Here is a 22,651-nt window from a genome sequence, read left to right as displayed (position 1 = left end):
TCAGGTGCTACTCGGAAAAACCTATTTCCCTCTTGTGAAGTCGGAATTACGAGAATGTCAGGTTTAAGTGCTTGTTGTCGGCAACTGTGGACAAGGTAACGTCAGCTAACCGCGCTGGCACGCTATAGTCCTTTTATGAGGGATAAAACGGTAAATAGCGTTGGTCTATATCAAGTTTAATAAACAATAGCACTTGTTGCACTGTTTTACGTACAGAAAAACTAATCTCAATGCAACCATGTGTGTGTCAAATTTCACCTGGTCCAGACACCAATGATGCAGATCAATGATCACTGAAAGGACACAAAGATGAGAGGAAATAGTCGTATCATTATTTTCAAAAACATTGTCAGTGAGTTATTATTCATGCTATCAATGTGGCTCTTGGATATCTGTCTGTCTATCGGCCACATTGTTGTGTCTAGTAGGCTTGCCTGCTATTAAGCTATGACCGTATACCAGCGTATTAAGACACCCCGATGGTATTATTTTCAATGAAATTGAAATACATACAATAAAAATTACAATACTATTTAAAGACAGACGCTTGGCTTTCTATGATGCTGTATTGATGCGATGTGTTGTAGTGACCAGCGGACGCCACCAGAGGGCGTCTCTATAGCGTAACAGGCAGCTGAGCTTGTCATCTTTTGCTGCCTTAAAAAGCGTGTAGTTTACAGAAGGGATGTCAGTTTGGTCAATTTTGCTTTTAGGAAAAAAAAACGCAAATTGACGTGACATTCAAGAGTCACTTTCCTTTTAGCGTTCCACTTGGCCTAGCCACTGCATTTGAAGAGCTATATCCATCCACGATCGGATAAAGTCAATAGAAATTAATTTAACAGAAATTGCAATCGCATAAAAATAGATCCTCTCTGAATTAGTCATGAAATCCGTTTCTAATCTTTTTTTTTTAAATATATTTTCAAATATATGATCTGACAGGAACCAACCATTTTACAAAATGTACCCATATATCCTTCTCATGTTACAGCCACATTAAAGTATCAAACCAGATGTTAAAATGCATCAGAATACAGGAATTGACATCTTCTATGCTATTAAAAATGTCTGGTGGGGCTTTTTCTATCTCTACAGGTATAAGCAACTTGTTAACTTTTTATATCCTTTGCACATTTCTATTTTCTCTTTAAATACCAGTTGGCTCAGAAACCATGTGAAACGTAAGGCCTTGTTTTTATTTTATAAACAGCTTCAAACAGATTTTTCTATTTTCTTTTTCAAGAGTCCCACTTCCAAAATATTGTACCTTTTGGAAAATGTGTCAATGACATGACTGTCCCATGGAACAGAGCACTCTGCAGGGGTCTCTTTTATTTAATAAAGGCATTTTACATTTCCACTGACATTCACAGTCATTTTGCTTCTTTGGTAATTAAGCATAGTCATTTCGATTTTCAATAATTTTATTTCCAGTATTCATGCTTTCAATTCTGAATGGGATGATTCTTACTAGAAAAGTCTCTTTTATGCCAACGGGGATGTTTTAGAGTGAACGCTCCTTAAACCTGAAATGTTTAAATACTTGACGAAGTGTGGGAGACTACACACTTTCAACTCACAGATATAACAACACTATTTATTAGTTATTTGTTCCAGCCGTTAAAGCGGGAGCTATCTTTTCTGTATGTCCACAAACGCAGCACTGGACCATGATGAGTTCAGGTACAGCTCAGGTATCCCACTGCTCAGAGAGGACCTCCAACAGGTGAGCTCGGGACTCGGGAGTGTCCTCGGTGGATATGATTGATGACAGTGTGACAGGTGTATCCACTTCAGCGAACTCAGCCCGAAAGATTGTTCCACTAGAAAGGTTTATGATGAAATAACGAAAAAGTCCAGTCAAACCTGGCAGCGAAACGACGTCACGTTAATGTCCATATCGTGTAAGCTAGTTTAGGTCAAATTAACTCTTATCTAATAACGCTAATGTTGGCGATAACGCTAACGGTATTTGTACGTTAAGTTAAATGTAACTGTAACTTGACGTTCGTTAGTCTTTCTTCAACAACATTTACGTAAAGTCATTAGTGAACTGACTGTCGGCACCAACAACAAGGTAACTGTGTTTACTGTTGAGACGTTTTACAGTTTTAACTGAGTGACGTGGCAGCTTTGGTTAATCTAGCATTACATCATATTATTATTAGCACTTGGAAAACAACTTTTGCTTTTGTATTTGATATTTTTAGACTATGTATAAAATCACATACCGGTAGTTTTGTTTCTTTTTCCATTTAGAAATAATTATGGCCACAAATAAAGTGGTAATTGAAGCCCAAAAGCTGGAGTCGTGCGGGCCAACAAGGGATGGAGACGCCTGTAGTCAAGTCAAGATATTACAGATCCCGGCCAAATGTGGACCCGTCGCCGCTGTGCAACCTCCAGCCTCTGCTGCAGGTGTCTCAAACGGTGACCCTGTCTCGGCTTTCCCTAAAGTCATCCCCACTGGCCATGGCCACCAACCAACCTCCTCCACCGTTACGGTGCCAGGGCTTCAGGCTGCCGCTCCTTCTGTCGTGGTGGTAGCAAAGGTGGCCACACCAGGAGGAGTGGGCGCTAACGGCCAACCACAGCTGAAAAAGACAGCTTTGAGCCAGGTGGCCTCCATGACCCAGGCCGCAACCCCAGGAAGGACTGTGGTGATTACCGTACCGAGGGCAGCGGGCCAACAGCCGGTCACTGTGGCCCCTCGGCTGTCACGGCCAGCTTCCCCACAGCTCCCAGCCAATATCCAGATCCCACCAGGTGAGAATATCCACATCCCAACAGGTGAGAATATCCAGATCCCAACAGGTGAGAATATCCAGATCCCACCAGGTGAGAATATCCAGATCCCATCAGGTGAGAATATCCAGATCCCACCAGGTGAGAATATCCAGATCCCAACAGGTGAGAATATCCAGATCCCACAAGGTGAGAATATCCAGATCCCACCAGGTGAGAATATCCAGATCCCACCAGGTGAGAATATCCAGATCCCATCAGGTGAGAATATCCAGATCCCACAAGGTGAGAATATCCAGATCCCATCAGGTGAGAATATCCAGATCCCACCAGGTGAGAATATCCAGATCCCACAAGGTGAGAATATCCAGATCCCACCAGGTGAGAATATCCAGATCCCACCAGGTGAGAATATCCACATCCCAACAGGTGAGAATATCCAGATCCCATCAGGTGAGAATATCCAGATCCCACCAGGTGAGAATATCCAGATCCCAACAGGTGAGAATATCCAGATCCCATCAGGTGAGAATATCCAGATCCCACCAGGTGAGAATATCCAGATCCCACCAGGTGAGAATATCCAGATCCCATCAGGTGAGAATATCCAGATCCCACAAGGTGAGAATATCCAGATCCCATCAGGTGAGAATATCCAGATCCCACCAGGTGAGAATATCCAGATCCCACCAGGTGAGAATATCCACATCCCAACAGGTGAGAATATCCAGATCCCATCAGGTGAGAATATCCAGATCCCACCAGGTGAGAATATCCAGATCCCACCAGGTGAGAATATCCACATCCCAACAGGTGAGAATATCCAGATCCCATCAGGTGAGAATATCCAGATCCCACCAGGTGAGAATATCCAGATCCCAACAGTTGAGAATATCCAGATCCCATCAGGTGAGAATATCCAGATCCCATCAGGTGAGAATATCCAGATCCCATCAGGTGAGAATATCCAGATCCCACCAGGTGAGAATATCCAGATCCCATCAGGTGAGAATATCCAGATCCCACCAGGTGAGCTGCAACAGGCCGCAGCTCCAGATTCTAGTGCTGATGTTCTCATTAGGGCGCACTTCATACAGCTCATGTTTACAGATTTAGTCACTGCTGGGTCTTGAATTGTATTTTTAATATTCAGTAGTCTATATGTTTAGTTTCAATGTCTGCCACACGTATGGATGGGGAAATTGATCTTGGAGAATTTCCATTGTGTGGATAGTTCAGTTGTAAATATCAACACATTAGTGACTTTAAAAAGCTGTCTATCTCGTGATGTGAAAAATAGGGCTATATGAACAAAATGTGAAGTAAAGTGATTCTATTATGTTTAAGTGCCATTTAAAGTTTTTGATTATCATAGTGATAACATTGTGAATAGCAATAATTTTGGCCAGGATAATAGGAATCATATCGTCCCATGGCTAACCATGAGCTGTGAACCATGTTTGGTCCATGATGTACACATGTATATACTTATATACCATGTATATACAAAGCATTCAAGTGATTTTGGACTCTTAACTCTGGCAGGTATGATGCTGATCCGCAGTGAAAGTGGTCAGCTGATACTCATGTCCCAGCAGGCGTTGGCGCAGGCTCAGCAGGCACCAAGAGGCGTCATCGGTCAAGCACCTAGACTCCTGGTCCCACAGGTATGTGTGCTGCTGCTGCTTTGATTTTATTGATCTTGAAGTGGGTAGTGATGTTTTCACTCCTGTGGTGTTAACTAGTGGGCATTTGTGCCATTCAGGTATCTGCGGCTGCTGGAAATAAAATGAATGAGAAGGTGACCCTGATCAGGATGGCTGCCCCTCCCAGTTTCAAACCAGCACCGGTCCAGAAGACGGCTGTGGTAAAGGTGCACAAGCTGGTTTTACAGTCAAGGACATGCACCTAGTCTATTGTTTGGTCAGGATGAGCATTTTTGCTGCAGAGCCACCTCACCTATCAATAATAATCATACTTAACTCGTCTTTAATATCTATTGATGATATATGGAAAACTTGCTGGAAGATAGACTGGTTGTTGCTTCGGTTTATTTTTTATTATTATTTTATTTTTCTGTTTCTTTGTTAGCTAGCGGTAGAAGGCAGACAGGAAATGAGGGAGAGAATCAGGCAACAATGTTTAATGTTTAATTTAGTAAATTTTAAGTAGTTAGTAGTCGTCTTCACAGATCCCCTGAACAAGTGAGCATTGTTAGTTTAGACTGTAGATGGATTTTCTCCTGTAAATAATCAGAATGATGATGGATAGCCTGCTGTGTAATTAAAACGATGGTTTATTTTTAACAAGGAACCACTAAAGTACACGGAGCAGCACAACCCAATTTTGTTGCAACCCCTTTGCTTATTGGCAGACTTCCCCACAGTACTGTATAACTAAATAAGTGCAGTTTTATCAGTACCAGAATTAAAATTAAAAGCAGGCTTGAAAGCAGACACACGAGTAATGAAAACAATTCTGTTCAGAATCGATGCATCATCTTATCGGCTTGTCTGATCAGCCTTTAGAGAGACCACTGATCAAACTGTTTAGAAGGAATATCGCTGATTGGTGGTTGCACCCCTAATCTGATCAAAATGAGCCACACACAGCTCCAGCAGAGTCTTATTTGCATAAGTTACTCTCCCCTGTTCGTGTATAGCTTTAGTCCGTTATATCTGCTGCTGTTTTAGTTTTGGAGTTAGAGATTATATTTTGTTGTTCAGGTGTTTGGTGTAACTTCCAAACCAGCTGTAGCCCAGACCGTCAGCGCTGTGTCTGAACGGGGGAGTCAGCCACACATTCAGGCGGTTGTCGCGGAAACCAAAAAGGAGACATCAACTGCAGTGAGTCAGGTGAGTATAACCTGTCGGCCAAAGAGCAGAACCTGGCCAGGACAATAACATGGACCCTGTCATCTCTTCCACAGCATGAATGGATTCACTGACCACTATCCCTGAATAACATTTAAAAAAATATATTCATATTTTACTTATTCTGCCAGGATATGTCAACGTATGAGCACAACTGTAGTTGTTGTAGATGTCTCGCTGTCAAGTCTCATAGTTTTCTTGGCTCTATGCACTAAATCACTTAATGTGTACATTTTGATATTCCCTTTTTAACCTGGAGAAGAAACTTTCTTACGCACCTTACATCATTTTGCAACTGATGCATCAGCAATTTAGGCAGTGATTACTGTGATTACAAACAAATTCAGTTACATACAAATTTAGGGTCTTCAAGTTGACCTGAGACAAATTTCAGTGACCCAAATAATCCAGACGGTCGCTGCATAAACACTGATTCATCAGTTTCAAACGAGCAGAACAACAGGGACAAGAACAGTGTGTGACAAATTGACCAAGTTGACCTTAATCAAGATTGGTTGTTGCCATGTGATCAACAGGCCACCCTGGAAAGCGTGAAAAAGTGCAAGAACTTCCTGGTGACTCTGATCAAGCTGGCCTCAAGTGACTCCAGATCTGCCAACATGGCTAACAATGTCAGAGGACTGGTCCTGAGTCTGCTGGTAAATCTTCATCATCACAGGAGCTGGTTTTACTAAGCAGAGCAGTAGAATAATTAAATATTCTTATGTTTATATATATATATATATATATATATATATATATATATATATATATAATATTATATTATGGTCTATTTGACTCTAAATGAACCCTAATTTACTAAATGAACATCATGCTGTATTGAAGAAAACTTGAAACTAGAGATTGAGACCATAAACTCATGTTGACGATGTTTACTGAGATAATAAATCAAATAATCTCTCTTGGATTAGAGAACTAGTAACACCATTATCAGATCTACTTTTTTATTTAACTGTTATTGAAAAGAAATCCTGCTAGAATGTACAGCTAGAAGAAGCTACTTACTAAAACGCTCGTAAGTAGACCTTAAGATTGTTTTGTCAAATCCATGTTCTTCTTTGATCAGTCTTTTGTCATTTGTAGTTGATAAATGTTAATGGATATTTCAGTTTTCATCCTATTATGCTTTTGTTTTGAACATGAAAATGTATTCAAAGTGAAGTATTCGTCCTTTTTTCTATCCTGCAGGAAGGGAAGCTAGATGCAGAGGAGTTTACAGAACGGCTTTATCAGGAGTTGAAGTCGACTCCACAGCCCTGCTTGGTGCCGTTCCTCAAGGTGACCAGAGTTTCAACAACACATTATCGTGTCTGCAGATATTTTCACGCTACTTGATTCACAATTTGATCTACAATTTTGTTCCAACACTATGTGATAACATATAGTGCTATTATTACCTTTTTTCAAGTGCAAATTATGCAGTTGTCAACACCTGTTATCCAATGAGATACATAACATCATAAATGTTTCACCTGACAAACTGAACTGTTTGGTCTCACAACTGATGTTGGACTGAATAGTTGATTAAGTTTGCTGTTTTAGGGTCCAAAGTGCTCTAAGTTATTTGAAGTCCAAAAGCTGGAGTCGATTAAATCGGCCAATTGATAAATTGACATGAATTAAGACAACCTCCCTGGTATTATTGCTAAAACTGGGTGAGATTAATTATAGAGTTAAAACCCGACAGAGCAGAATCAATAAGTCTAAAGGGCGGTGGTTCATATTGGGACGGGGTCATTCAGAAGTCATGTGCTTGAAAACGTCTGTGGGAGCAGAAGAGCATCCACAGGACACAGGACAGCTGCTCTGCTAACGTGCTGACGACTGAGTGATTCTGTAGTTCCAACAACTAGACACATACGTCACTTCTCACGCTTCACGCCAGTTTCAGGAGTCAAGTCATTAAATGACTCTTTTACATTTGGATCAGGGCCGTCAGTATTTGGATAAATTTGATCAACATTTAGGTAAATGTCTGATAAGATTCAGTATCTTCAGATACTACTAGTTGCTTATAGTTGGACTGTGCTTGGCTTTTTCTTTGTCACCTGAGCTCCTTCCATTGTTTTGGTGAATAAAGTGAAATGGATTTTAACTTGAAGTATATAAAAATGGTTTAAGCATTCTGGTGGCAAAATGTAATTTGACTGATGACATGACTTTTTTTTTCTATTTGTGTATTTGCTATCAGAAAAGTCTCCCTGCGGTGCGTCGCCTTACTACAGACCCACAGTTATTTATCCAACAGGCTTCAACCTCTACCAGCAGCCTGGTGAAGCCCTGCACCATGACAGGACAACACCTCAGCACCAACCAGCAGGTAAAGGAATGGCGTCTGGTTGTCTCATGTGGTAAGAAGTGTACTTTGTTTATGTTATGTTTTATGTAAAAAAGAAATGAATTAATAATTTGGGCTCCAGATCTTCTGCAGTATTCAACAGTGAATGTTTATAATAATAATTCCTCTGTCACACACTCGGACGCTTCCCCCACATGTGTTTTTGGGAAGAAAACACCACAAGTACTGTTTTAAGGTTATCTCTTTAGACGGTGCACACGGTCTGCACCTAAACGTGTGTCGAGGCTGCACTCTTCGTACAAAATGCACCGCCTCTCCGGTTGCTGTAAATCTCCCCAACAAACTCTGGACATGTGGTTGTTATTCACACCCAGACTGTAACTATGGTAACAGTGTGTTCGGTTGGTTTTTCATTCACATTTCCTAAAAGAATAATAGATGTATACAAATAAGGCTGTCAGAGTGTCTCATGTTAAGTCATCTTAAAACTAGAAATGAAGTAATGTGAAAACACATCTCCCCCCGGGACAATAGATGTGAATCTAATCTTGATTGCTCTTATAACGCAGGTTATCCAGCAACCTCGAGGAATGCCTCTGAAACCTGAGCTGATGACATCAGTCCAGTCCAGAAATTACATATTTAAGAGCAGCAGAGCCCCCCCCAAACACACAGTGGTCCAGCCTGTAAAACACTTCTCAGGTAAAAGTCAGGGGAGGGGATCTTTGGGAATGTCTCTATTCAATTCTCAATTCAAAAGAAATTCTCTTTTCAAGTAATAGAAAAGCGGGCACTTTTTTTAGTCTCTTATACCTGTGCTCAATTTCATTTTATTATAAAACATACACACATGTAACCATAATTATAACCATATATCATCAAACAAGAGTTTACCACTACAGTTTATCAAAAAACACGCTTGACTATGGACCCTCTGCATCAATAATAAGCCAAATCTGTGTGTCCCGGGGACTCGGCCTACACAAACACAAGTCGAGTCGGGTGTCACGGTGCGGTCCATACCATGGTTTAGGCGTCAGAGTTTGGAACATGTTCAGTTCAGCGGGGGAAACTTACGTAGCAGACGTAGCAGCAACACTGAAACGCCATCCTCGTTTTATACACAACCCTTTCTCCGTTGATTTGTAGCTTCTATGCATTGACTTTGTATGCGATCATGCTGCACAAAAATATCGCCTCATGTTTGGAGTGACCACAGGGAGTTTAACATTTCTCATAAGCATAATTACAAATAATTGACCAGGGTTAAGCGTATAGACTGGATTTCATGCACAAACTTGTACACAGACTTGGCAAAATGAAATGCTACTCCCCAACTATGTACTTTTCTTTTTTTCCTTTTTATAGGAACTTTGTCAATGAAGCAGCCTTTCACTCAGGATCCACCTCGTTCTACCAAATTTGCATTCAACGACAGTTCAGGATCTTACAAGTAATACACCCTGTTGATATCTTTAGACTCAAATTTAAGTGTGAGGGGGTGTCACGTTGAACAGTAAAAGTAAATCTCACTAGCATTGTGGTGGAGGGCAAAGCTGGCCGACCTGCACAAAGCCGAGGTATTTGTGTGTGTGGTTTCCAGAGAAGATGATGACATCAATGATGTAGCCTCCATGGCTGGAGTCAACCTGAGAGAGGAGAATGCACAGATCTTGGTCAGCGTTGTTGGCTCGGTGGTGCAGTCGTGCCAGGATCAGCCCTTCCTCTCACCCAACCCGCTGCGAGGCCGAATCCTTCGTACAGGTACAGCAGCCATACTGAGGCAGAGTGTTCATGAGCATATGTCTGCAGGTTTTTCTTTCATACTAGACTATGTAGACAAGCTAAACTTTCATGTGTGTCTCTCCTTGTGATACTCTTGATTTGTGTTAGGACAGGCATTGGGAGTGGCGGATGTCGGTTCAGATGTGGTTGCTCTGCTGTCTCATGCCACACAGGAGTGGCTCCGTGGGCTTCTGGAGAAGCTCACTGTGATAGCAGAACACCGCAAGGCAGCCCTGAAGGTACAACAGTCTGACGCAAAGCAGTGGCAGTGGACAACGCCCATATTATTACCACATGAAGGACTGAATTATATCTATTCACACAAAGAATCCTATGTCATACATGTAATAAGGCAGTGTACTGATGCCACCATGACAAAAACAAAACAACTTTTTTTTTAAATATAATTTTCACATACATTTTTCATGTTATTAAGCATTGTTTAATTCCATTACTAGATATCATATTATTTAGTTCAGAAGTTTTTTCCAACTATAACATTTCACTTAATCTTGCATTACCACAACAATGGTCTCATTATTTCTCCTAATCAGTACATTTGTCAAAAAAAGCTCACAATAATTTCTTCATGTGGATTTCCATTGTCAGGATTGTTGTGAATTCCCTGCTGGGAGGAGAACACGTCACAGCAAACTGCTTCATGCAGAGACTGACGGACTGTGTGCACATGCGCAGTGTGTTCGATAAAACTTTATGTGCAGTTAAATAGTTCAGTTAATCTTCCACCGATCGTCCGCTCTTTATTCCTTTGTACAACAGTGTGCGTCGGTGATGATGTAAGTTACTTGATGAATGGATATTGTTTATATTTTGTATGTAACAAGAGCTATTAATATTACCAGGTTAATGAGCTCGGTTTGCTTTGTTAGCTTACATTTAGCATGTCTTACTGAACCCCATGAAACATGGACGGCCCGACATGTAACTGAATTACAATACATTTGATTTCCTTCTGTGACTGTTTATTTAGCAATGTAGCTGTCGTTCATTGAGGCGGCTATCATATTGTTGCTAGCGTGTCAAATTGACCGGACCGGTAGCCGACGTGGCTGTCTCAGTTTAGCTTGGTCACGTGACCTGCCTGTTGCGCCAAGCCGTAGTGTTGTTTAACGATCCTACACTGACCCCTGTTGGTGATTTGCAATATGACACGTTATTTATGTCTATTGTAATTCATGTTATTCTATTATTAATGCTACTGTATAGTAGGTTAATTATTAATAATATTGCTTTATTATTGTTGCCCTCTGCAGACATCACAAACCACACACACACGCACAAACTACAGTGTACTACAGTGTCCTGTTCATTTGGAGGTCAATAAAGTTGAGTGCTGCGTCTTCTCTGACCGGAGGATTAGGCCAGTATATATATACAGCCAGCGTATCATCACCGAAGCTGTTCCGTTACAAGGATAATCGTAAATATCCTCACAATAGTACTAAAGTGAAAAATAGAGCTTGGTCAAAGAAAGAATAGACTAAAACAATGCTGCTTTTTGTTTAAACTTGCATGTTCTTTATTAATTTAAGATTGATTGTTATTCAATGAAAAGGATTATTCTCTAAAAACAAAATGTGTGTCACATCTGTGATGCAATGCAATCAATTAAAAAAAAAAAGCTATGTTCTTACCTATAGCACTTTGATCATAGCACTATTGTTCTTAAGGTATGCTTGCTGAACAACTGTTTACTCAGACGAGAACCTAACACTTGTTTCTATTTTTTCGCTCTTACTTTATCAGCAATGATATGTTGTGGTTTCTTTGACAAATGTACTTATTGTAAGTCGCTTTGGATAAAAGCGTCTGCTAAATGACCTAAATGTAAATGTAGTTGCTCTTCTTGATAAGATCCCTAAAGTGGCAGCAGAGTGACGTAGCAGCAGAAACAGGTTCAGGATGTTTACACCGGTCGTTGTGACACCACGGGAATGATGCCCCTCGTTGTTAACTTCTGTGTGTTTGTGTGGCGACAGGAGGACCAGTGGCACACCAAAGTGACTGATGTACGCTCCCAGCTTCGCTTCCTGGAGGAAGTAGAAAGTTTGAAGAACAAGAGGAGAGATGAAGAGGAGAGAGAGAAACTGCTGCGATTAGTCAGAGTAAGTTAGTAGCACGGCTCTTGTTTGAATTAAACCACCATCTCTCTATACTAGATCAAATGTACTCAGATTAAAAGATTGGTATGTTTTTACGATATGTTTATTTACAAAGTTTATCTTTAAAAGGGTAATAGTATGTTTTAGGTCACACCAGGATTTTATCTGAAACCACTGTGACTATTTCTACCCATCTACCTAATATGTAGGTACATTCTGCTTACTAACCCAACGTTTGTCTGTTTGTGATCAGAGTCGCTCACACACTGAGGATCCACATCAGCAGCAGCTCAAGCAAAGAGCTAAAGAGGTGTGTATGTGTTTCATTCTGGAGAAAGCTGGGAAATTCAACCATACAGTTTCTGAGAAAGCTGAATAACCAAAAGAGAAAACCGAAACAGACTTAAAGCTGTGGAGAAACATCTGTTGTATTAATAACTTCAGCAGCAGCACAAACTTCAGCATCCAATAGTCATAAATCAACATCAGTGTTGCAACAAAAACTGAATGAGACATTCATGACGGTAGGATTTATTAACGGTTGATTTAGACTGCGTTAGTTTCTTCCAGGTGTAGTTAATGAACTGTCTATGAGTGTATATCTAAAGCAAGCAGCCAATAAGAAATGACAATCGACCCTTAAACCTGGCACATAATCCCCTTTTAAACAGCAAGTAGCTGTTTTTACTTGGATTAAACAAAGGAGATATAGTAGTCTTTATTCTACACATTTACATTCATCCTGTTGTCTCTCTTTTTTCAGTTACAACAAATAGAAGCAGCACAGCTGCAGCAAAGAGAGGCCAACCTCACCGCTCTGGCTGCCATCGGGCCTCGCAAGAAGAGACCTCCGGAGCAGACCGACAGCCAGGTCAGTCTGTTTGCCGCCTCGCTCTGTGCTTTAAACAAAACCAGAAAAGTTCCTCCTGTTTACATAAAAGGTACAATGTGTAATGCCTGGCCACCTGCTCCAATGAAATGGCGGCATCATTACACCTCTAAGAGCAAGCTGGTCAGAATACAACGGCTATCTAATAATCCTCTTGTGTGGCGCCTGCCTGTACTTCATGTTGGCTAACGTAGGGATTTTTAGAGGTCACCGATGCAGTCATAGAGGATCCATCTGTCATTGTGGAAGCCAGGCTGCCCCATAACAGCATTGTTCACCTGCTCCAGCCTAGAACATGCAGGCAGACACTCATGTCTATCCAGAGAGCACAAAATATGGAGTACTGGTCCAATCTAAAACTTCAGGGCAAGTTGGCAAAACTGCCCTGTGCAGATCACTCTGTATCACACACCATCTAAAGCAATGCCAACATCAGTGAGGAGATCCTTATCTTCTGCATTAAAGCATGCCTAAAGGTTCTCCCCACAAAATCTAATTTATCACTGTGGTTTCCATCCACCCATTCACCCCTCTGTATGCTACACCACTCCCCTCAACACCTGGAGTCAGTAGCCCATCACTTAAAGGACTCTACATTGCCAGACACAACAGACTTGTGGACCTCATTGCTGCTCAAATTCTCTGTGTGGCAGATGAAACAATTTTTAAACACACTACTGTACAGAATGAATGGTTTAACTCACCTGCAAACACTCTTTTAGGAATGCCAAACACACCTGATATTATCATCATATCACTTTTATCTTTCCAATTAATGCCAAACAATGCCAAATTGTCATCTTGTGTGTGTTTATTGATCCAGTGAATTGGCTAAGCTAGCGGTAGCTTTCACTTGTTGTCATAGCAACGGCAAACATCCGGGTCAAGCTACGTGTTTACTTCCTCTATGACTTACCGCTAGCTTAGCAAAACCCTTAGTTTTATTCTGAGCTGTGTAAAATAGACTTGTGTTTTAATATGACTGGAGTTGTGGATTAAAGTCATCCAATGTTGTAATAACGTGTGTGTGTGTGTGTAAAATAAAATGGTGTGTGTGTGTGTGTGTGTGTGTGTGTAAAATAACATGGTGTGTGTGTGTGTGTGTGTGTGTGTGTGTGTGTGTGTGTGTGTGTGTGTGTGTGTGTGTGTGTGTAAAATAACATGGTGTGTGTGTGTGTGTCAGGTGACGGTGCTGCCCAGACAGGGGGTTCAAAGAGTGACTCGGGTCATGCTGAGGGATCTGCTGGTGTGTATGGAGCAGGATCACTTCCTGTGCCATTCTCTCACTCTGTACAAAGCGATGCTCTGACTATCTTGCCTGTTAGATTGAAACGGTCTCACTATCATCTGCAGTAGATATTTGGTTGTTTTGTAGTTTGTTTCGGTTCTATGGAATATCTTTATTTATTTGTATTCATTATCTGCTATTTATTTTCAGCCTGTTGTTCAGACTGAAGTGCTGGAGCAGTGATGTAATGAGCTGGTCTCTAAAGCACTCCTCCTAATTTTGCTTTTGATGCAGATGAACCTGTGAGTCGGATTAAAAGGTTAGAATAAAAGAAAAGAGCTTCTAAGAAACACTGTTGTTGAGCTTTTTGTTGTTCTGCTTGTTTATTATTTGATCATTAAAAGAAGTAGACGGTTTCATTTCCTCACATTTACTGTGTCTTTGGTTGTTTTTAGCCACCAAAGGTCCACCCCAAACTAAACGCCATGAAATGTTGTACACATTCATATTCACCACAGGATGACTTTGTTACTTTTCACCAAGCACCTATTGGTTCCACCTGTTGGTTTGTGGACTACCGTTTTTGAAGCCTCAAGTTCGGGAGTTTGACCTTCACCATCTTTGATTTTGGCCTTCGTCGGCTTTGATTTTGGTAGCCAATGTCTGAATTTTTACACCCAGTAAACAAAAGTGACCATATATGGACTGTGGAGGAGCAACGTGTGGATCTGATGAACACAAGCAGCTGAGCAGCAACCTAACTGGATCTGGATCCATCTGGATTCTGTTAACAAAATTAGCTTCATAATTCAAGGTGTTAAAGTCTGCTTAGTAGCTAACTGCAGTGGTAGTGACCTATCAATCACAAGGTACTCCCGCCCTAAAGCATTCCCTGCTCTATCATCTATTTTACTCTAAATGGACCATGTTTTACTAAATGAACATCATGCTGTATTGAAGATTTTGACCATAAACTCAGGTTTACAATATTAGAGGAGTCGCCCCCTGATGGCCAGTAGAGAAAATGCAATTTTAAGGCATATCAGCTTTGGCTTCACTTGCCAGAACCGGAGGTTGCTGCCTGGGACTAAGCCCGTTCTGAACATGCATGTCGTCAACAGGTAGGCCTACCTCACTACTGATCATTAGTAGTGAGGTACTTCCGTTTGATTCTCAAGCCCAGCGGTGAAATCGTCTCTGTTGCTGGGAAAGTACCGCACCAGGTGAACGCAGGCATTCACATGTTTAAGTCATCCTCTGACCTAATGTACCTCTCGCTGAGAGTGACACAGATCTGAGCACTGTAGCATACCTGCCGTTAGCTGTCAGCTGTCACTGCAACTCTTCACGAAGGACCAAGCTAACGGCTGAACCGGGTTCCGTGGTGTACTCACAGAGGGAAGATTCCCGGACAGACCCGGGGGACTGCGTGCATCGGGCTCGGGGTTCAGCGCCCGATCCAGGTCCTTCGTCCTCCGAGTATGCCTCCCCTCGCCCCGGCGGACCATGAGCTGTCCGGTTTGAGGTCGGAGCTTCGCTCCATCGCGACCCTCCTGGATGATGTCCTCCGGCGCCAATCCTCGCTCCTCGCCCTACAGCAGGATGGTCCCAGCCCGGCCGGCATTGCCCACGGCGCATGCGATGCCCCCTCTTCCTCCTGGACGACTGTTGTTAAGAAAGGGAGACGGGTCTCTCTATCCCTGTTCTCCCCTGGCATGGATGAATTTGAGGATGATCCCATCCCGCTGTCAAACTTCTTCGCCCCACTGGAGAAGTTGATTGAGCTGCCGGCTACATCCTCACGTGCCGCTCTGGAGCAGCCAATCCTGCCAAACTCCCGACGCAGAAAGCGTCGCACTCCTCCATCAAGCCCACTGATGTCTCAGGACAAACGTCCAAGGTGTTCATCCCCTTCATCTGTATCTTTTGCAGAAAACTGGCCTCCTCTCCCTCAGCCATCGTTTCCACTCCACAACGTGGGTCCGTTCCCCTCGACGCTCAATGATGACGTCATCTGCGCAGGTGACTCTAATCCCTCTTCTACTGTTCAGGAAAACCCTGGCATCTCCCATCTCTTCCTGTCTCCTAAATTGTCTGTCTATGACAATGGCTGCAAGAATCAACCTCCTGAAATTCTTATAATTGGTGACTCTATCATTAGAGATGTGCATCTCCCAGGCTCCATCACTTACTGTCTCTCTGGTGGGATTACTACGGACTTCATAGAACTGATACCTGTCATCTTTGATCTCCATCCGTCTGTTCGCACTGTTCTGTTACACACTGGCACAAATGACATCATGTCCAGACGCTCCTCCAAACTCTACCATGATCTTGAGTCACTGATTCACACCGTCGAAAGCCTTGGAAGGAGTTGTGTTCTCTCTGGCCCGATTCCCACCCTACTCAAAAGCTCAGAGCGCTTTAGTCGTCTTTTTAGCTTGCACACATGGATGCAGAACTTCACCACTGCAACAGGCCTTGGTTTTATTAGCAATTTTGACTGTTTTTGGACTGAGCGTGACCTCTTCAAATTTGATGGTCTACATTTGAACAGGAAAGGATCTGAAAGACTAACGAACAATTTTATTAACTTCATTGCTTTTAGCCTGAAATGATGCCTTTCCCAGCAAGACCCTGCCCTGCTCACATTGTCTTCCTGTCACAACACTGTCTCTGACAGTGCGGGTCCTGCTGTCATCTCTACTGTTGGCACTATCTCCGTCTCTGCCCCCCTTACTCCACCTAGTTCCTCTGCAGCTGCAAAACCTGTAGCTCTTCCTTTAACCTCCTTTCCTATGTCGATTTCAATTCCAATCTGCTCCCATATTCCTATTAGAGTTACTGACAGGCTGTCAAAACGCTCTCTCTGTCCTCATAGCTTCAACCCTGTTCCCACTACAGTTACTCGCTCCAGCTCTCATAGAAGGGTTCGATCTAACCTAATTAGCATAAAAACTGTTCCTGTCCCTCAAGCTCCTCCCCCTGTCGACCTCAGGTGTGCCTTACTTAATATTAGGTCACTCTCCAGCAAGACATTTTATATTAATGATTTTATTTCTCACCATGGTTTGCATTTCTTTTTCCTCACTGAGTGCTGGCTTTCCTCCACTGCCAGTGCTGTTCTTATTGAGGCATCTCCCCCTGACCATAGCTTCTTATTCTCTGCCAGGCAAGACAGAACAGGTGGGGGACTTGCGGTTATCTTTTCCAATCAATTTTCTTGTACAGCATGCTCACTTGGTAACTTTACATCTTTTGAGTATCTGGCCATGCTCATAGGAACCCGTCATCATATCCTGACACTACTCATCTATAGACCACCCAGGTATAATCCCATTTAACTGAGTTCTGTGAGTTTTTATCTACTGTTCTGATTAAATATGACAAAATAGTCCTGCTCGGTGACCTGAATTTTCACATCAATGATGCTTTGGACTCAAAAGCAGCAGAATTTCTGAATCTTCTTACTGGCCTTGGCTTCATCCAGCATGTCACAGGCCCCACTCATCCATCCATCCATCCATTTTCTACCGCTTATCCTGTATTTAGGGTCACGGGGGGGCTGGAGCCAATCCCAGCTGTCATTGGGCGAAGGCAGGGTACACTCTGGACAGGACGCCAGTCTATCACAGGGCCGACATGTAGAGACAGACAACCATTCACGCTCACATTCACACCTATGGGCAATTTAGAGTCACCAATTAACCTATCCCCATACTCCATGTCTTTGGACTGTGGGAGGAAGCCGGAGAACCCACGCTTACACGGGGAGAACATGCAAACTCCACACAGAAGGAACCCGGGCCGACCCGGGAATCGAACCCAGGACCCTCTTGCTGTGAGGCGAGAGTGCTACCCACTACACCACCGTGCAGCCCGGCCCCACTCATAATCATGGTAATACCTTAGACCTAGTCTTTACAAAGGATATTACTGCTGATCTCCCATCTATCCTTCAGGTGCCGGTCTCGGACCACTCTTGTGTCTTTTTTTACCTCCCCTCGAATGCACTGACTACTCGCTCTGAACCTAACCCCCACTCTTTTCATGTCATTAACAGCCATGTTAAGTCCCTTTTAGCTGAGCATTTGCCTGATAAACTTGAGTCATTCTCCAATACGGCTATGTCTGTCAATAACCTTACAGATAGCCTAAACACTGCACTAATAGACTCACTCGACACCTTTACTCCTCTTAGAAATAGTAGAGGCACTCGAACCAAATCTGTCCCCTGGTTCTCCGACCTCACTCGTTCATTAAAACGGGCTTCCCGCAGACTTGAAGTCAGATGGCGGGCCGGCAAATCAGAGTCCTGCCGTCTCGCCTGGAATCTTAGTTTTAAACGTTATAAACATACACTTTCTGCCGCCAGATCCTCTTATTTCTCCAACCTCATTGAAACCAATAAGAACAATCACCGGGTCCTGTTTAATACTGTGGCCAGGCTTACACAGTCTTCACCTATTCTGAGCCCTGCTATCACAGCTAATGATTTTTTAGAGTTTTTTACCGATAAAATCTCCCTAATAAGGAGCAATATCTTTGGCCAGCAGTCCTCTAGTAACATCACTGACCAGTGCTCTGCATCCCTGTCCACAAGTTCACTCTCACAGTTTAAACCTATTTCGGCTGAGGCCTTGGCCTCAATGGTTGCTGCCTCTAAGCCTACAACATGTTTACTAGATCCCATCCCTTCTGACCTCTGTATAGAACTTTTTCCTTGTCTCAGTGGCCCTTTACTTACCATCTTAAACACTTCCTTCACTGAGGGGTGTGTCCCCTTATCCTATAAATCTGCTATCATTAAACCACTCCTCAAGAAACCCAATAGCGATTCTCTGGTTCTTGCTAATTACCGACCTGTCTCCACTCTCCCCTTTTTCTCCAAAATACTTGAGAGAGTTGTTGCTGATCAACTGACTGCCCACCTTTCTGCCAACAACCAATTTGAAAAATTACAATCTGGTTTCCGCTCTTGTCACTCTACTGAAACTGCCCTAACTAGAGTAGTAAACGACCTACTTGTTACTGCTGACTCTGGATCAGCTTCCTTACTTTTGCTTCTTGATTTAAGTTCGGCCTTCGATACTGTAGATCATGATGTGCTTCTGGACCGACTGGAACATTATGTTGGTGTTCATGGGCTGGCCCTCTCATGGTTGCAGTCCTACTTATCTGGCAGAACACAATGCGTCAGTTTTAATAACTCCTTGTCCAAATCCTCTACAGTTATAGCTGGTGTGCCTCAGGGGTCTGTCCTGGGCCCTTTGCTGTTTTCTATTTACATGCTTCCTCTGGGTAGAATAATTGCTGAATACGGTATACAGTTCCATTTCTATGCCGACGATACACAACTATACATTCCACTGCAACCTAATGACCCCTCTCAAATACTGAATCTGGAAACATGTGTAAATCAAATCAAGATCTGGATGAGCCACAACTTTCTCATGCTCAATACTACTAAGTCTGATCTGATGGTAATCAAGCCAAATAATTATAAATACTTATCCCAGGGTCTTGGTCTCAATATTGACGGTTGTTTCATCTCTGAAAGCACTCGCATCAGAAACCTCGGTGTTACCTTTGATCCAACCCTGACTTTTCAGTCCCACATTAAAGAAATCACCAAAACAGCTTTCTTTCACCTGCGGAATATTGCCAAAATCCGCCCTTCTCTATCCCTGCGTAGCGCCGAGGTGGTTCTCCATGCCCTTGTGTCCTCCCGTTTAGACTACTGTAATGTCCTTTTTTCCGGCCTCCCCATCTGCACTACCAGGAGTCTCCAGCTTGTACAAAACTCAGCCGCTAGACTTTTAATGAAATCAGGTAAATTTTGCCACATAACTCCGGTCCTGGCATCCTTACATTGGCTGCCCATTCAAGCTAGAGCTGATTTTAAGGTTCTTCTTTTAACCTATAAGGCCTTGAATGGACTTGCACCACTGTATTTAACAGAACTACTTACTCCCTACACTCCGTCACGTCCTCTTCGTTCTCTTGGTTCAAACCTCCTGGTCATCCCATATATCAGTAAAAAGTCAGCTGGTGGCAGGGCCTTTTCCTACCGTGCTCCTCTCTTATGGAATGGCCTTCCACAAGACATCAGAGATGCTACATCCACTGCGATTTTTAAGTCTCGTCTTAAAACATACCTTTTTACCCAATACTTTGGTGAACACTAACTAATTTTATCACTCTCCTCTGGTGTTTTACTCTTGTTTTATTTCTACTATTGTTGTATTTATTTTTATTTTTATTGTCTGCTATTATTGTTCTTGTTTTTACTGTAAAGTGTATTGAGACCATGTACCATGGTGATTTTGCACTTTAAATAATAAATTGATTGATTGAAATTGATACTGTTGATTATATGGAATCAGCGAAATCTATCGATGTAATCTAATTAATACATTCTGCTGCTCCGCTTCATGTTTGAAAAGTGTTTCCAATAACTAAAACAAGTCTGTGTGAAACTATCAGCGTTTATTATCTCGTGTCCTTTAACGGTCTCCAGTCATTTAATTAATACAAAATGGGACACGAGTCGAGGAACATCTAAACGTTAGCGTCTCTAGATTGAGATGATGAATGAAGGCGTCCACGCTGCCAGCTGTGTGTAAAGGACGCTGGACTTTGGAGGTCTGAGGTCTGTGATCCTCTGCCAGCGAGTTGGTCTGAGCTGGAGGCAACGGGTGAACAATTCATTCAAAAAATGGAAGGTGCTTCAGTCTGCAGTTTAAAATAATAATAATAGATTTTCTTTGTAGTGTACTTTTCATTCAATGAATAAAAATTAAACTAGTACATCACAAAGGGGGCGCAATTTAGCGGTCAAAGGCCTTATTGAATAAAAGACAAACTTCTGTGGTCTCTAACTTTATCTGTGATCACTCATTTCAAATGTTCATATATTAACTTGTAGTTGTTGATATTGTCAGACGACATCATCGTCATATGAAATGGTCGTTTGCAGCAGCAACACGCTGTACATTTTGACTTTGAATGCAATCACACTGAGTGAAATATTTGCTTTGCATTTGGTGTGAACACATTACAACCTTTCTGTCATGTACACACAAAAGTGCACTACAAAGTTTTCAGCTCTGCAGGACAAACATGGCCGGCAGCAAAGGGACTTTTTCAGATCCCTCCAGGTACGTCATCATTTCAACCAGACCAGCAGACTTAACAGCAGAATCTGAGGTTTCGAAAATCCGAAAAATCTGCCTTCATTTCAATAACAAATAAGTCCACCTGTAGAAGGCACAACAGTCTCTTCTAGGATAAACATGGTAACACCTTGTACATTAAAGAACATTGAGAAAAACAAGCTGGTAGGAGGCTTTCTGAGGAGGCTTGGTTGGGAAATCTGCCGTTTTCAATGGACCTTAACTAACTTCATGGATTGGAGAGAACGTCGCTGGAAAAATATTACAAGATATTTTAAGACCTCACAGCAGGAAAAACACAAATTTGGAGACAATGTGGATCAATGGAGGCCAATGATTTCCACATATTTTGGGACTTTTCATGCATAGAAAAAGTGGGAAAGAGTTTTACGTAAGGATGTTGAAAGACTTTTGTACACTGTGAAAAACAGTTTGTTTCAAATCAAATTAAAAATATATGTTTGTTCAAAGTGTTTTGGTTTGAACTTGACATTCCGAATTTAAATGAGTACAACCTGACTGGCAGCGGTCACTTTGTGAGGTCACAACACTCAGAGTTCCACATCTTGAGAACAGATAAGAGCAGATACTTGGACACAGATCAGATACCTGGACACATCACATATCTGCTATACGTTCAACCTTTACTGTTCGAGAGTCATGACTTCTACATTGTGGAAGACAACCAGCGCTGTTCAGTGTCCGTCCTCCAGGAGACAACTGGGTGAGGACAAAGTCCTGGGAAAACTGCAGTCTCTTACTTGAAAATCTCAACCTGATCTCACAGGAAGGTGTACAAATAGCTGGACATTTTAAGGACACTCATGAAAACACATTTTAGGCTTTTAATGTGTCATTTTGCATCATGGTTGGTCTTCACTTGCAGCATGTAGACTAACTGATGCTGGTTCTTCCGTTAGTCTCTCACACAGGCGATCATATAGTAGATAGTAGATAGCAAACTAAGCCATGCGTTTGTTGCAGGATGCCACACTGAGCCCATCACCAATGCAGATAGAGACAGCAGATCAGATGGGAGACCGAAGACCTCCAAGAGAAACTCCGAGGAGAGTTTTGAAAGGGCCAGCAAGAGGAGCAGGACAAGTCCACGTCCCTCCGAGGGCTGCAGCCTCACATTCAGTGGGCCTTCATCGAGTGGCAGTTCTGCCTCATCGTACACCGGCTCATCTGACAGCTCAGGTGAGACGAGATGGATCATTATATTTGTGTTCTCAACTCAACAGTGTGAGCAGTCTGCTATTAACAACTCAGCTCTCAATCCAGATAAAGTGAAGCTAACAGGCTGCTTGTGTTTTCATTGATTGATCAGGAGAAACCCCGAGCCTCTCCAGTGGACCTCTGTTGGTTACCGGGGAGACAGAGACCAGCAGCAAGAGGAAGTCCACCTCTGCAGAGAGCAATGAGGGGCCGAGGAAGAGGAGCAGAAAGACTCTGAGTCCCTCTGAGGACCACATTCAGACCGTCAGGGGCTCCTCGTCATCCACCGAGG

At 42.5% G+C, this 22,651-nt stretch overlaps 1 protein-coding gene across 1 annotated transcript; it reads left to right on the top strand.

Annotated features, from left to right (window-relative positions):
• Positions 1-2,579: 2,579 nt before the first annotated feature.
• Positions 2,580-14,059, top strand: LOC311014747 (transcription initiation factor TFIID subunit 4-like). The gene is made up of 15 exons (XM_084011525.1): positions 2,580-2,769; positions 4,294-4,415; positions 4,514-4,621; positions 5,475-5,603; positions 6,158-6,280; positions 6,831-6,920; positions 7,834-7,962; positions 8,511-8,643; positions 9,310-9,394; positions 9,545-9,705; positions 9,835-9,965; positions 11,727-11,852; positions 12,103-12,159; positions 12,613-12,720; positions 13,922-14,059. Exons 1-15 carry the CDS (start codon positions 2,631-2,633, stop codon positions 14,045-14,047), a joined length of 1,767 nt encoding a protein of 588 aa, XP_083867651.1. The 5' UTR covers positions 2,580-2,630; the 3' UTR covers positions 14,048-14,059.
• Positions 14,060-22,651: the final 8,592 nt, after the last annotated feature.

Source organism: Eutrigla gurnardus (assembly GCF_963514095.1).
Source record: "Eutrigla gurnardus genome assembly, chromosome: 6".
NCBI classification, from domain to species: Eukaryota; Metazoa; Chordata; class Actinopteri; order Perciformes; family Triglidae; genus Eutrigla; species Eutrigla gurnardus.
Note: the sequence above shows the minus strand (reverse complement) of the source record. Positions and strands in the feature narration are given on the sequence as shown.

What these genes read in the sequence shown, in the direction of transcription:
- LOC311014747 (XM_084011525.1), top strand. Translation starts at nt 2,631, where the DNA reads ATGACCCAGGCCGCAACCCCAGGAAGGACTGTGGTGATTACCGTACCG. An exon ending in AGAAGACGGCTGTGGTAAAG is followed by an intron (nt 4,622 to 5,474) that starts GTGCACAAGCTG and finishes TTTGTTGTTCAG; the next exon opens with GTGTTTGGTGTAACTTCCAA. An exon ending in CATCAACTGCAGTGAGTCAG is followed by an intron (nt 5,604 to 6,157) that starts GTGAGTATAACC and finishes TGTGATCAACAG; the next exon opens with GCCACCCTGGAAAGCGTGAA.